The sequence below is a fragment of the Chaetodon auriga genome, chromosome 20, assembly GCF_051107435.1.
Source record: "Chaetodon auriga isolate fChaAug3 chromosome 20, fChaAug3.hap1, whole genome shotgun sequence".
Taxonomy (NCBI): Eukaryota; Metazoa; Chordata; class Actinopteri; order Chaetodontiformes; family Chaetodontidae; genus Chaetodon; species Chaetodon auriga.
Genome location: NC_135093.1, coordinates 8,019,960 through 8,035,774, shown reverse-complemented (window position 1 = coordinate 8,035,774; position 15,815 = coordinate 8,019,960). Strand labels below are relative to the sequence as shown.

At 42.8% G+C, this 15,815-nt stretch overlaps 2 protein-coding genes across 17 annotated transcripts in view; both read right to left on the bottom strand.

The window, feature by feature from the left end:
- LOC143338852 (calcium-activated potassium channel subunit alpha-1a) overlaps positions 1–7,135 on the bottom strand; it is an 80,072-nt gene extending 72,937 nt beyond the window's left edge. For all 10 annotated transcript variants that reach the window (XM_076759674.1, XM_076759675.1, XM_076759680.1 and 7 more), the window contains exon 1: positions 6,215–7,135. In XM_076759674.1, the coding sequence (XP_076615789.1) occupies positions 6,215–6,448 (234 nt within the window). In that variant the 5' untranslated portion in view covers positions 6,449–7,135. The remainder of the gene's footprint in view (positions 1–6,214) is intronic.
- Positions 7,136–7,855: 720 nt separating this feature from the next.
- Positions 7,856–15,815, bottom strand: part of LOC143338851 (disks large homolog 5-like) — a 30,200-nt gene continuing 22,240 nt past the window's right edge. For all 7 annotated transcript variants that reach the window (XM_076759667.1, XM_076759672.1, XM_076759669.1 and 4 more), the window contains 8 exons: positions 15,663–15,811; positions 15,198–15,368; positions 14,885–15,081; positions 14,074–14,217; positions 13,746–13,873; positions 12,634–12,743; positions 10,487–10,596; positions 7,856–8,920 (listed from right to left, as the gene is read on the bottom strand). In XM_076759667.1, the coding sequence (XP_076615782.1) occupies positions 8,817–8,920; positions 10,487–10,596; positions 12,634–12,743; positions 13,746–13,873; positions 14,074–14,217; positions 14,885–15,081; positions 15,198–15,368; positions 15,663–15,811 (1,113 nt within the window). In that variant the 3' untranslated portion in view covers positions 7,856–8,816. The remainder of the gene's footprint in view (positions 8,921–10,486; positions 10,597–12,633; positions 12,744–13,745; positions 13,874–14,073; positions 14,218–14,884; positions 15,082–15,197; positions 15,369–15,662; positions 15,812–15,815) is intronic.

Below are 15,815 nucleotides of genomic sequence, written 5' to 3'. Positions count from 1 at the left end.
AGAAGCTGTTCAAACATCCAACAGGCACTGTGGCCCAGGCATGGTGACCAGCGCTGGGAAGGTTCATTTTGAATTGTAATCGATTAACATTGTTAAAAATTTAATAAATAATGCAAATGCAAATGCTTTAAACTGGACAATAAGGCTGAAAAGTCCTAAAAACAGACATTTATACCAGGCAGTTCTCCTACTGATTACACATGGTTGGCAGAGGTCATTACTCAGAACTGAAATGTTCCTATTTTCTTCTGTGGCTCTAAAGTCAGAGAAAATAGCCCTAATGATGCCAGAATGATGTCATCTTTGTTATCTTGATTCAGGCTTGAGCCTTCAAATGTTTAACAAAAAAAACCTGAGTCATAAATTGGGGGCACAGAGTTTAAATGATTAGTCTTCTTAACAGGGAGAAGGACTCTAATGAAAGATGCTATCCAGTTGCATTATGGGAATTGTAGGATCCAGTGGTTTTTGGAGCTTGACCCAGATTAATAAGGACTAAACATGAAGCTATCTCTCAGCCGCTGCTGCTTCAATTCTGTCCGCTCGTTTTTTTAGTCTATGTAATTCTTACAATTCCCCCAAATGTACGCAAGTGCAGTAATAAAACACGGAAGTACTTTGAAGCACGAATACAAAACAACTTCCAAAGAGAACGACGATAGGTAGCTTCAATCCATCGTTAGCTTGTGAGCAATGCTGCGTGGAATTTATTGTTCCTTGTCAAGGCGCAGTTTTTATATCTAAAGAGCTCATCGATCTTACAGAGGTGTTCCTGGTGTCCTCTGATTGGCTGTTTTTTCCCAAAGTGAAAACAGTTCAGAGTACGAAGCCGTTTGTCTCTACAAACTTTGTCTGCTCAAAGTCTGACGACCAAAATAAAGCAAGTACATCATTTCCAAAACACGTTGCAATTATGCCACAATTCACATGACGTGTCCTCTGTCTAAACTCTATGAATCACTTGACCCGATGTATTTATCTGACGCTGTGCTTCCCTGTTTTAATGAATGAGGGGACACAGGCAGTGTTGAGCGAAGTGATCGCCGCTAAGTAGGCTTAATTGGCACCACGCTGTTATCCCCGAGCACTTTAATGACCAAATCTGAACGTGTACCCTGAAAACACAGTGGCCACGAGATTTTTAATGCCAGTAAAGGCAGAGTTCAAAGATTAATCATTTGTGATTCATGACATGCCTCTGTCCAATTATTTTTTAAAAAGGGTCAGCCGGCTGATTTCATCTTAAGGTCACATGCAGGAAGATACCTTCAATGTGAAGATGGAGAGCTGCGTTTTTGACATTTAAAAGCTCATTTCTGCCCACGTGAAAAATGCTGTATGCTTATAATCAATGTGTACTTTGGAAGTGATTACTTTTGTAAAAGTAGTTTTAGTCATCTTCACATCTTCTTCATCATCAACATGTTAAACAATCCTCCGCTAGACTTTATTTTAATGAAATGAAAATGGATGGGGTGCATTTTTAATAGCGACGGACACGAGAAAAGTACATGTAGTCATTACACCCACTCGGGCAGCCGCACATCTCCTCTTTGTCACTTTGATCAATAGTCCGAGCCTCCAAATTTAGGTTTCACTATCTCGTCTGAGTCCTCCTGCCACCAGAGGTCATTGATCACCACTGTTAGCCTATTCTCAGGATCCACCATGATCATTTCTCAAGGGGCGAGTGCATTAAACGAGAATAGAACATGTGGGCCGTGACACAATCTCTGCACAAGTGAATGAATTATTTAAGAATATATTAATATAAATCACATTAAAAATAAACCAAGACATTTTCCGAGGAGGGAAAACTTCCTGAAATATCCGCATCTCATAGTTGATCTATGGCCCCTCGGCTGTGCGAAGAAAGACGGTATCACATACGGCACTTGGCCCCGAGTCTCTCAAATCAATAACTCACTGAATGAGTGAACATAATTATTTTGCTAATGTCAAAGAGCACAGAAACCGAGGCTCCAGTCTGCAGCTACATCCAGCTCGAACATGAACGTTCGGTGGAATCAGAGGCTAAAACTCGACCTGAGTAGTGCTTGCTGTTAATGAATGACTCACCTGTGGATGAACATTATCACAAACTATCTGACATAGTCGAAAAGTTTATGCATCAAGAAAGAAAAAAAAGTGAAAAACAGGGAACATAGGACTATATGCACAATCCACTGGTGCAACTTTTCCTTCTTTCCTACTAAGTAAGTTGGATTTTCATTGCACAAATATAAAAAACATTTTCTACGAAACATCATCAAGTGCATCTCTTGTCTCTCTGACTGACAAAAAGCAGCAGGCCCTGGCACCGTCGTTTGTGTTAATCTGAGACCTGTTGGATCCCAGATGGTGCTTTGACGGCCAAGCTGCAGCATGCTGCTTATATTATGCAACGTGAGCAGCTAATACTTGCCTAACTAATTACACAGCCAATTAAAACGACATTACAAGGCATATATGTGATTTCTTCACGAAGAGGACTGACGAGCTGAATGAGACCATTGTAAAAGGACCGAGGGCCTGCACGTTGAATAAATGATGCTCCCTTCAAGCGCTTCTTCTTATGAGTTCATACTGAAGTACAACACGTGATGTGTTCAAGGGCCCCCGGCTACAGATAAAAAGAAATGGAGGCTAACCAAATCAGGCAATTGTATCTTTTCAGTCTGTGCTTCAGAAATCGTGAGCAAGAACTGTAAAAATAATTTATGATAGCTGTTGTAGTTGATGTTGTGTTGCATTAACATTCACTGCTTGACTTGCTGGCATTGTGTGTGTGTGTGTGTGTGCGTGTGTGTGTGTGTTTGTGTGTGTGTCTCTTTGTAGGAGAAAGCGAAAGAGAGACAACAGCAAAGTGCCACTCAGCTATTCCAACTTTCTGACTCGTAATTACCACTGTTCGATCATGAGCACTCGTCTCATAATTACAATATTTCAGACGGCACTTAAAAGCACCATGAGAGCGACTCTCCATCTGAATGCCCCGATCACCCCCCTTCACCCCAGCCCCCACCCACCCCATGCACCTGACACATCTGAGGACACTGAGTCAGAGCCAGAAGATGCACCTGACGCTGACTGTGCTGTGCATGTACACCCAAACACACGCTCACAAATGACATAACGTGTGCATAAACGTAAATAATCAATGAAAATTACTACATGACTACATCATGAATATCTTGCAAATTTCATGGCAATCCATCCAATAGTTGTTAAGATATTTCGCTCAAAACTGCAAATATCAACCTGTTGAATGTTCATACCAAATTTCATGGCAATCCATCCAAAAATTTGGATCAAAGCGGTCAACCGGATGACCTCGCCATCCCTACAACCCCGCCGCTGGTGTCTAAAAATACAGAGCGGACAGGAGCCTCTTTCAGTACACTACACACTGGCCATTGATGCATCTGCTTTTGGGCAGAGGTCCCATGTTGCATAAGTGGTGTCACACAGACAAACACATTCCTCGGCTGAAACTTGGTAACTGTGAGGCCGAAAAATGACTGAGAATCTGCTGCGGCTCGTCATCCTGCCATCGTGAGTGCAGTGCCATTTACAGTGAACACCGTCTTTCTTCCTCCCAGACAGATAATAGCCGTCATTCATCAGAACGGCACAAACGACACGTTTCATCGATTACCATCAGACGGGGAAGGCAGAGCCGCTTAGACGGAGGCTCAGTTTCAGAGAGCTGTCAGAACAGAGGAGAAGGGGGCAGCGAAGGCCTCACGGAGGCGAACACAGAGTGAAAATCAGAAAAGGAGGAAACGGATTATCAACTCCCATCTATGAACAATGCACTGAAAGCTCCATGTTTGAGCTGCTAATGACATGCACAGACTGGGAGGGGGTGGGGAGGTGTTCCTCCAACACAACCTGCCACATCTCACAGCCTAGACAACTGCATAACGGAGAGAGATTTACTCTTATAATGAAATCCTTTGCTTGCTAGTTGCTTAGCAACAAAAACACTGATTCATATGGCACATACCGTATGCGCCTGACACTGCATTTCTGACACTTCGGAGGAAGGTTGGTTTGTTGGATTAGAAAAAGAGGGTGAGAAGAAGACAGGGCAGGAGTTACGAAATGAATGCGAGAAGAGCAAAAGGCAGCGAGGGGAAGATTGAAAGTGAAAGGATGACCCGTCTCTGGCTGACTCCCACAGAGCGGCACAACAGGTTGGTGGAGCTCACCAGCCTCGCTCGGCAAAATGTGAAGAAAAACACAAAATCCGACTGCGCTCTTGTATTCACACATGAGCAGTGTTTGACTGTGGACTCTGAAAAGAACAACCTCATCCTGATCTCATTTTCACAGATGTATTTCTGTTGCAATTCTGCACACCTATAAATAAAACTCTGATGCAAGCCCATGGATTCTTTTAAATATTGTAACTAGAGCTGAGGTTTAAGTCATTTATCAAGCAGAAATATTCTCAAATGTGCTGCTTCCACCTTCGCTATATATCATCATAACTCATATATCTTTGGATTCTGAACCTCAGGCTCACTGGACATTTTAAAGCCTAAGAGATTTAACGAAAAAAAAACCAAAAACATATCAGCACATGAATCGCTGATGAATGCAATCATTAGTTGCAGCTCCAGCCAAAGCGTGGAAATGATACAGACATCTCCCTTCAGAAAGGTCAGCACCACCCTGCATGCAGCCTTTGCCATTTCTCCTCTTCCACCTCGCCTGTCTGAGAGAAGAACGCACATACATTAGGCAGAAAGATAAACAGCTCCATCTCTGGCAGCTGGATCAGTCATATTTGTCCTTTAGCATGCTGGGAAGGATACAAACTTTAAGAGGCGGCTAAACAGAGCCTGATGGACGCGACAGAAACGCTGCAAGATTTTTTATTTTCCCAACACGGGGCTGCGGCCGGCCTCGGGCAGATGGTGTCGTAACAACTGCGAAGCAGAAAATCTAGTGGCAGTCTGCCTTAAATGTTATGAAAATGATTTCTGGGGATTACACTGTGGCATGAGTGTTAACCTCCACACAGACGCTGCAGATACACACCGCTGGTAAGGGAATGTCTGTTGGACATCCAGCAATGTTCGGCCCATGTGGCAGCAGCTGACTGCGCGTCCCGAGCAGCCAAAACTATTCCTGACTTTTGGAAACGTGTCAGAGGGATGGTGCTGCACGGTTCACTGGAGGGCTGCAAGCAGCAAATAATGACGACCTCAGCCTGATGAGGACATAAATGAAGGGGAACTGAGCTACGGGTGGCATTTTTTTTTTTTTTGGAGTTGGATTTAACATTGGTCTCAAAAGCAAGAAGCTCACTTTTCCAGCCTTTTATAATCCTGAAGTTTGAGATCAGCTCTGCTTCTGTCTACGCCTGAGAGTCTTAAAGGGCGGGTTCATCCAAGCTGCAACACAAATTGTGTCTCCACCCCAAAAGAAGGGCGGAAAATGGAACATTTGAAAGATACAGCAGCAGCATTTCTTTCCTGAAAGTGTCCGTCACTCTGATTCATGCACAGAACAAGCTGTGAGCAGTTTTCACAAGACGAGCTGCTGATTTTCTTCTATGTGTTTTTTTACTGTTTCCAGCAGCACTAATGAAACTCCATTCACCTCCATTGTACTGAAGTGGAGATGTCTCCAAACATGAGCAAATAAAGGCTAAATTATCTGCATGACTTGATACCAGTTGCAGTTTTAGGTGAGAAAATACAAGTTTTGGTTGTTTAATCATTTTGGTGAGTCAAGCCTTTAAATATTCCATTGCTGACATCACAGCAAGCACAACTGAGGTTAAAAAAAACTTGCTAAAATCATGCTGGTATACATTTTAATCTGCTATGATGCATGCTGTGCAAAGAGGGGTGGGCAACATATATTCATATATCAACAAATAATCGTGATAACCTGCTTGTGTTGGGTCATTTTTAAATTGAAGATGGTCCACCAACAAGTGTCAGCTGCACTTTGAACACATCATTCAGCAGGATAGGGCCAAAGAGTGAAGCAGTTTTAGTCTGCAGGAATCTGTTACTGTACGTGACATTAAGCCAACAGTTGATTATTCGCTGTGGTCTCTGCTGATGGGGCCTCAATTAGGAGCTCATTTCATAAATCTAGCTGGACACACTGCTGTCACGCACAGGCTGTCATACAAAGCCCCTGTAATAAATAAGTCACTCCACTGAGGGGTGGAGGGTTATGAAAATCGTACCTTCTTTTTGGCGTTACAGTGGCAGCACACAGTCCACAGGTACTTGAGAGTTCTCCACAGGAGGATTATGAAGAGACCCCCAAAGAAAGTGACCATGGAGGAGGCGAGGAAAGCCCACCACATCCGCTGGCCGTTGCTGTCACAGGGCACATCTGGCGAAAACGGGATGATCACATTCATCTTGGATATGAGGATGGACGGGTCCGGGTTGAATTTCTCCCTGTTTTTCGACATGATCGGCTTCTGGTCACCTGCCAGCCCCCAACCCCCCCCACAAAAAACAATCAACTCAACCGGGATTCAGGCGCTTTGGGGAGTTCCAGCCAGCGCCCCCTGATGCCCCAGCGGCTCAGCCATGTCAAGCCCACCGCCTCCCGCTCCTCTGCCTTCTCATCTGGCTTCACCGAGCGAGGACGGAAAAGTTGAGTCTACAGCAGAGCCGCGCACGATAAGAAAAACTTCCTTTGAAATCAAGATATCAGCGGTGCGCCTCACGATGCGCGTTCATGGCGGGGACTGCGCGTCATCCTCTCATCTGTGCGTAAAATAAATAAAAAAAAAATCTGTTTTTTTTTCGCAAACTCCTCCAAAACTCACGATGTTCCAGACGGATAAAACTATAGAAGTGTTAGTTAAAGTGCAGAGGCGTGCTGTCCTCAGCCGATGGATTCACTCTCTGCTCCACCTTGTTGAGCGGCGCAGCTCCGCCGCTTCAGCTCCGCGGCGCGCACTGTTGAATGCGCTCCTCGCGTTTAAAGCGCGCAGTTTTAGTCGATATCCCTTCAGGAGACGTCGTTGGAGGAAAGAAAAATACGTCGCTTTCATGAAATGAGGGGAGGATTTAGCTGCTCTCGCTCTCCGGGCTCCGGCGGCCGCCTGTCACATCCATTTGTTGGGAGATGGCATCGCAGATTTACAGGTAGCGGGGGAGGAGCCATCAATAGCAGACGTCGATGCTTATCTGGATGTCTGGTTATTTATAGTGACCGCTTCATCTATTTTTCATGATTCCAACTTACTTTGAAACTATTCTGAGGAGACCTTCAGTTCTTATAACGAATCACATCCAAAAATCGGACTTTTTCTCCTCCTCAAACTGCAGTGTTTCATCTGCTTTATTACAGGCTAAAGTTCGGCTTTTCGATTTGCTCTAAATTACTGGATTTATATTACAGGAAACATACATGTAAACATTTATTTATTAAAGATGTAGCAGAGAATAAACGCAACATTTTTCTGCGTTTTCATAAAGTTCATAAACACAAATCCTTTTAAATGTGAACTTCATGACAGCTGCATCTACAACATATTTTAGCTCTTACAATAAAAATAAGCAGCATCATAGACGTTCAGTTCACATATGCACTGGAAAGTTGTTAAACAAGTCAATAAATAAGAGTATTCTTTCTAGAATATGCAGCTATGATAATGTGGTATGAGGTGATAAAAGGACATCTTACCGTTTGTCACCTACAGCGGCTGGTTACTCCCCCTAGTGGAGAAAAAGCGCATTGATCGTTGAGGTCCAACTCGAGGCAAACATCAGCCTGCTTTGTGAATCATCTTGCAAAAACTAAAAGGTAACACATCAAATGAACACGAGTAAACCTCTGCTTTAATGAAAAACACAAACAACTCGCAGTCCATTAACAGTACTCTGTTTTTAATATTTTATAGAAATATTAACCTTCATTAGGAGAAAACCTGACCTACAGCATTTCATCCAACTTGAACATGAAATGTTGCCAGCGCGATCTACTGAAAAATCCAAGAGGTGTGTGTGAATGTTAAGTGGACAGCCGACCGTGAACCAGAAATAAAACATCCCTTCTTAAAAATCCACTTGACAAAGAGGAACGAGTATTGGCAATACCAGTAGAACACACAAACTGGGACAAACCGTGCTGAACGAACATACCTGCCGCATGATTCATTAGAGAAGTTGTGGTGTTAATAAATCCAACAGTGGATGGTGATTAGCAAATATTTTTAGCTTGGCACAATATTATTTTTGAGCAGTGAAATGATGAAAAAAAACAAAACAATGTGAAGGTACGAAGCAAATTTGCCCCAATTTCTCCTCTATAAATAAACATTAATTGGAAAATATCATCCTTCCTATTAACTACACAACTACATTTGTATAACAAAAGGTTCATAACCAACATCTTTGATTTGATTAGATAAATTAAATGACAGGAAAATATGTATAAATATAGAGAAGGGAACGCGGTGGTCCACTCTATCTTCACTTCAAGAATAAAGTCTTCAGTTTGCATCGATGCAGACTTCCTGTGGTCCGACAAGTTCATGGGACGAAGTGGGATTAAAGGAGTGCTACTAGATATGAGGGGAAATAAAACATTCAAGTATTAAATGCTAGTGTAAACAAATCTATCTGTAGTACAGTACATCACTATTGTAGTGGGAATATTACACGATCATCAGTGCTGATATTGCTATGCGTGAGAAAGGCGTGGAGTTAACCATGAGGTCTGGTGAGATGTACCGATTCACTCTGTGTCCCGTTAGCAAAAAAATAAAAATAAAAATCACATCTTCCCCAATGTTTCCGAGTGACATGTGGTGAGAGGTGACATTTCTACGGCGCTCCGTCTGGAATCCACAGTACTTTACTCTGTTCCTGCTCCACGATGGTCATGATCTGAGTGCAAATGTAGGAGACGCTGCCTCCCTGGACAACGCCTGCAACACAGTGAGGGTGGGGTGGGGTGGGGTATTTACATGAGGAGTGTTAAATATTTATATCAGAGTTGGCTGCTTCTTGTATATGAACATCTAGAGCTGCAACTAGTGATATTTTGGGGGGCATCAACTCCCTTTTTTACCATCAATACGCAATAATTAGGTTATTGAGGGGAAACTCCTGGTTAATGGTCTAGTAGTTGCAGAATATGGTCGTGTAAAATAAGGCACAGGTACTTCTTAATGGCTAATAAAGAGCTAACATGCTACTAATATGCATGCTAATAAGTAATTAGTTAATGGTGATTATGTGTACCTTCATATAAACTGTCACAACCAAGGATACTGTCTTTTCAATTCTGCTAGTCACAACCTGGTGCCTACAATACCCATGATGCAACTGAACTGAGTGAGAGATTAGGGTGTGTTATGCTAGTAGCAGCTCCTGTAGCTTTGAGCTGCTAGCCTCAGGCAGAGATTAGGAGCAGGCTACAGACGTCTGGTTAGCTCACTTCTTTCTTACTCCACTCTGCCAGATGTTATTCAGTTTGTATCTTGTAGTCTTCAGCACCAACCGGCTCAAGTGACATCACTCGAGGCAGCTTGTCAGACTTTAAACAACTCTTCTCAAATGTGCAGCGGTTCTCCACAAGACCTGTAAACTGACTTTGTTGCATACGATCATTGGAGTTCCCCTTTAATGTGTAAGTCGGTAAATGCGTCAACAGTGTTTTTACTTGAAAAATGGGAAAACATTTACTGATTAATACAGTCACACATCACATGTTCCCAGAACCCAATCCAACATCTTCATTGTATTTGGACTTAAACTCCAAGAAAAGCATCAAATCCCTGCTGATCAACTTTCTGTCGCCCGTCGAATCATTTCAGAGCTATAAATGTTCTCATAGACGAACAGGACTGTGCAGCCAGACTATTTCAGTGCAGCAGGGGTGTGACCAGCTCCACCTCATGCCATCTACCACCAGACACTCAGATTTATAATTGCTGATAATTACAGTCCTCATCGTCGCAGCTTGTGTGCAGAAGTTGGCCGGCCACCTCTCCCTGTTAGAAGGGATCAGTGTCGGTATGTGTTCATTTCCAAAAGCCCTTCCCCATAAATCGCCTCCTTTTATAGAGTCATTAATCAGCTGGACAGCTGGGTGTCTCAGACTGGCTGCTGTTCCAGATAGCGAAAGTTTAACTCTAGATACTGTGATCCAAAAACCTGAAGTGACCTCGAGTGCTGTCACAGACTCATACTGGTTAAACTGGACCATGTCAAGATATGTTACAAAGACTTATTGCAATCTGCATGGATAAAAACCACTGGCGGTAAGTGAGAAGTTTCCTTTTTTTTTTTTGTGAACTGATTTTTAATTGGTCTGAGTTTAGGGTTAAAAAAACGTATTGTGGCGTTCGGCCCTGCAATGATGCTTCATATCCACATTTCAGTTCATTACAGAGCCCTGATGTCTCCATAAGCTCAAAATAATTCTAGTTATTAATGTAACTCCTGTATCCACGCTATCATCACAGAGAAAATCAGTCATTTCCACCAACCTGTGAAGAAGCGGCTGTACTCCTGCTCGACTTTCTGTGCCACCTCAAACTGCTCCTTGGAATGTTTCTGTGAGAGTTTATCCCGCAGGTACAAAGGGTCCTTCTGCTCTCTGAAGACACAACATCAGCACCCGTCAGCACACTTCGAATTCACACTTCACTCACACATATGCATCACATGACACCACACCACTTTGAGGAAGGAGTCAAGAGCGAGTCAAAGCTAAAACATCACTTTTCAAAGCAGGGTCTTCAGAACAGATTCTGAGACGACACCGAATGTCCACATCAGTCAGACGACATCATTTCTGTTTCTCAGTCGGTTTCTCTCTTGTTCTACTCTCCCTTTCCATTGCTGATGTGAGATCTTTTGATCTGATTCGTCTGTTGATTTATTCCAGCCGGACAGGATGATAAAACTCACTCTGAAACAAATGCAATGTATAACTGTAGGATGTGACTGCGCACTCAAAATCAAGACTTCTATTGCCCGTATAAGCATCAAAATACTAATAGTATTTAGTAAATAGTATTTAGATGCATCATGATTTTAGGTATGTAAATAAATAAAAGCACATTTTATGGAACTTCTACTGAGAATAACCAGATGGTAATGACTATTCAATCAAAAATTATGCAAATTCATTGAGAAATCCTACTCATAACATTGTAACCCACGATGGACTAAAGCAATAAGACATACTGTATTAAAGGGAAACTTTAATGCATACACTTTGGTATCGTAAAATCTCTAATTTCCATCATCAAACCTACAGCAAGACTAACAGAAAAACCCACGCAGAGCTTTTATGACATCTCTCAACTGCAAGCCCTTCCAGCCCACTGGTTCGCTCCGTATCTGCACACAGTCTTAAGAAGAAGTCATGTGACTAGTCAGTCCTCAGTCTTCATCCACTGGGAGCCCCTGACCTAACCTAGAATCACACTCCCGTCTCTGCCTGGCGCTCAGTATGCAGTCAACATATTGGTCTGCTGATGCCTCCCAGAGGATAAAAAAAAAAAAAACCCTGAAAAAGCTTGAGCTTCTGTCAGTCGCTGCGGCAGGCAGGCAGTGGGAGGTGTGTGTTTTTTTTTTTTTTTGTATGAACGCGGCGTTGGGTGGGGTCAGCGAGTGTTTTAGCCACCCACGCCACGAAGCGGAGCCACAGGCCCCCGCGAGCTCTCCCTGGACAGCTGGCACTCAGCTGATGACAGCGGAGGCTTAGCAGGAATCAATCTCCACCATGTTCGCCTGCTGCACCGCTTCATAGATTTGTGGCCGTGGGTGTGTGTACGTGTGTGGCCGAGAAAGCCTGTTTCTGCCAGACCTGAGTGTGGCTTTATTTGTGTGCGTGTGCCTGTGCATCAAGTACCATGCTGAGGATTCAGCAGATTTAATCTTCCCATGCGATTACAAATGAAAAAGCAGAGGGATCTTTGAAATATCACCATCATCCTATGAAAACCCCGGCAGGTGGCTGGAGGCAGCAGGCTGTGGTTTCTGAACTAATGACACTGTGATCAAATCAGGTTGATCAATCGCACTCTTGTTGTGTCTGCAGGATGAATATGATTATGAAAGCAGCAAGACTTTTGCAGATGTCAATTTCCTGAGCATCTGCCTCAATGGGGGGAAAATTATAAGAGAAAAATTAGATTTCCTGGAGGGAGAATTTGCACCAGCACAGATGAGAGCATTTGTTTTGGAGAAATGTGGGCCTGAGTCATGCTAACATCTATTTTACTGACCAAAACATCGTCCTGATGGGTAAAGCATGTAAAGATGGAAACATCTGCAAATAAGCTTCATGTGCAGCAGCTACATTTTTGATTATATCTGAATTTAATCAGTTAATTGCAAAATAAGATCAGGTAATTGTATCTACAGACACTGCATGCAGATGCCTTGTGAGCATTAATATTTGATATTTTGAAATTATTTTGGGCCTAAAGAATGACTTTCTCAGTGTGTCGTCGGAAGGATCTGAACTTGAAATGGGTAAACAGTGGTGGCACCAAATCACAAAGCGCACTTGACATACACTTGACATGTTTTCAGGCAAGAAACCATAAAAAACAAAACAACAAAAAAAAAAAATACCTGAAACAAACATCTTTTTTTAAAAAAAAGGCGTGGGATTACTCACTTTATCTGCTTGGCATTTTTGTAGCGAATGAATATGACGATTGGGTAGATGTGAACGCTGTGAAGACGTTCGATGGCGTGAGGGGCAATGTCAAGTAAACAGTGACAGTCCTATGAGAGAGAATGACAGCAAAAGACTGCATGAGGAATGAGGGATGATTCAAAGCAGAATGTTGCAGAAAATATGCCAAACGACTTACATTAGTTTTTCGTTCTTGGCAGAGGCTTTGGATGCATAATTAACATCCAACAGTGACACTGCTGAACTCAGGTTGAGCTGGCAGCGCAGCCACATTGTATAATGTCATCATTTGCAATTAAAGACAAACGTTACATCTGAACACTGATGCACAGATGTGCTGTTAAATCAGAGTTGGAACGGATCCAATCCAATATCGGCATTAGCTGCTGATACTGACGTAATTCACTCATGAGACATCGGACTGATGTCCCAGACTCAGATTCCACAGTCCATTTATACAGCCAACGGATTTGATGTTTTGATAGTGTAGATGTTTATTTCTCTACACAGCTCACTGGAGGAGTTGTCAATTTTCCATTGCACTCTTCAAAATTCTGTTATTACTTTTGAACTCAAATATAGAAATCTGCTTATACTAGCAGCTGATCATACATTGCTGTGAGGCCTACTTATCCTACAGTTCAAATAAAGTGCTTTGGAAAACATTTCAATGAAATTTAGTTCTGTCTATTTTTTGCTCTTTCAATAAGACTGTGCTGTTTGGTTAACTGTGTAACCTTACACATAATTATACTAACAACAATAAGATTAAGAATAATGAGAAGAAGAAGAAGAAGAAGAAGAAGGAGAAGGAGAAGAAGAAGAAGAAGAAGAAGAAGAGAAAGGAGAAGGAGAAGAAGAAAAAGAAGGGGACAAAGGTGGAGGAGGAGGAGGAGGAGGAGACGAAACAGCAGCAGCAGATCAGCAGATATCCAAATTCAAGTATTGGAACCAGATCAGAACTGCAAAAAGTGGATCGCTGCATCTCTCTGTTAAACAGACGTATCTCCAAGGTTAAAAAGGCAGCAGTGCACAAACTCAACAGACATCCTGCTGTAGATCTTCTTCTACCCACAGCGAGATGAATTTACCTTCTCTGTGATCTCTTTAATTGACGCGACAGTGGTCACATCAAAATGGCCGCTCCTCCGCTTGTAGTCAATGAACACGCAGTCCTTCACTCCCCGCTCTATCGCCTGCTGAGATGCCTTCATAATCTCTGCAGAAGAAATCAGATTTTTAAAACTTTCCAAACATGTTCACGCTGACGTTCAGCTCCCTCTACTTGTTGCATTCATTTCATAAACTGAGCAGCTCCTGGTGAAAACCATCTCTGCACTCTGACACCAATGATGCAAACAAGTCCTTCATGAATAAATTAACTGTAATAACACACTCGCTCTGTGTGTATGAGCTCACCAGGCAGACAGCGGCAGAACTTGGCAGGAGTCTCCTTCACCAGCATGTCCTTACTGGCCTCCACTAATGGACCCAGGACCAGCACTGGTCTGGGTGAAGAGCACTCCACCCTCTGAACCCGCTGGTACATCAGGCTCAATCCGTCTGAGCGGGAGATACAGAAATACACTCAAAATACACAAGACTGCATAGAGACACAGCTGCTCTTTAATAACCACAGTTATGAATTCATGCATCCTGGGAGAGGCTCTGTTGAGCCAGCATGCTTTTTATAGCACCGTCCTGATTTAACCACACTTTCATACCTGAGAGCTGCCTGACATCTGACTACCACTGATCTGAAGTCACCGTACAGAACATTTGCATTCCCATCCAGATATTCCAATATAGTCACGGGCCAGATTCTTGAAACTTGAGGGTGCTGATGCACTTGGGAAAAGTGCATTATTTTTGGAATTTTTTGATTTTTACATTCAGACAAACATTTGTATTTTTCTCCACAAGATTTAGCTGACAACCATCTTTATATATTGAGAAATTTTTAGATACAGTTCACTGCTGTGGATAAAAATCTCCAAAAAGCAGCTCAATAAGTCACTTTCCAGCTGGTATGAACACCATAAACTTACTTTGACTCTTATTTACAAAGAGTGCTTTTATTTTGGAAACTTTCTGCAAATACTTCTTTCCTTTTACCAACATTAAAAATTTTAGAAAGCGGGACTCTGTGGCCATTATATAAACAATCTGGATACTTCCGCCGCAAAATCCACATTGCCTCATTAAGGTGCCTCAGTAGACCATTTCTCACCCTCTGTGATGGGTAAAGAATCGGTGCTGATGGCATCCAGGGCCATCACGTCCTTCCCGTCCTTGGATCCGCTGCGTTTGTGCTTCAGCCTCCGGCGGAAGAAGGACCTCCTTGCGGCAGCAGACAGAGTCTTGTTGGTGCCGTTGTCGTCTTTCATGTCGGCCATGCTGTGTCTCCTGTAGAACTCCTGGTCCATCCTTCAGGAGACACATTCATATGAACTGTAATTACATTCTTTAACATCGATGCTTGGTGAATATGGAAGAGTTAATTCAGATTCATGAAAATAGCTACAAAGGACTAGATGACTCACATGTATTTACTTGGAATCTGCCCTTTTCCCAGCTTCTGTGCATTCTCGTCGAGTTGCCAGGCCATCCAGTAGCCAAAGTTGCCATTTGGTAGCGTGTCTTCCACATACAGGATGTCATCTTTGTTAAAGCTCAGTTCCTGCTCCACCTCTGCCACCCTCTCATAAAGTGCTCTGACAAGAGAAGAAGAATGAAGCCGCGATGATGAATGCACTGCTCTGACCTCTGAGCAAGGACACAACACACTGAGAGACAACTTCACAGAAGAGTAAAGAGTCTGTAACACAGATTCTGTGTTTAAAATTCAACCTTTCATAGAAAACACAAAACTCAGTGTGAGGATTCCTTTATGTCGGTTTTGTTAGGCCTCTTAACATCTCCATCATCGTCTGTTTTCATGTTCTGCTGCGTGAGACAGAACTGAAATGTGAAGTTGAATTGGACTGTTTGAAGAACAGTCAGGGTACCTTATGTAAAATCCATCTCCACGGGACTCTTTGATGGCAGCGAGGTTGTCCACGCAGTTCTGAACCTTGAATGTGATTGTTTCTGCCGGCTTCAACATTTCCAGGTATGCCTCTTCTTTCGTTTTGTTCTTCATGCTGATGCCGTTGTACTGT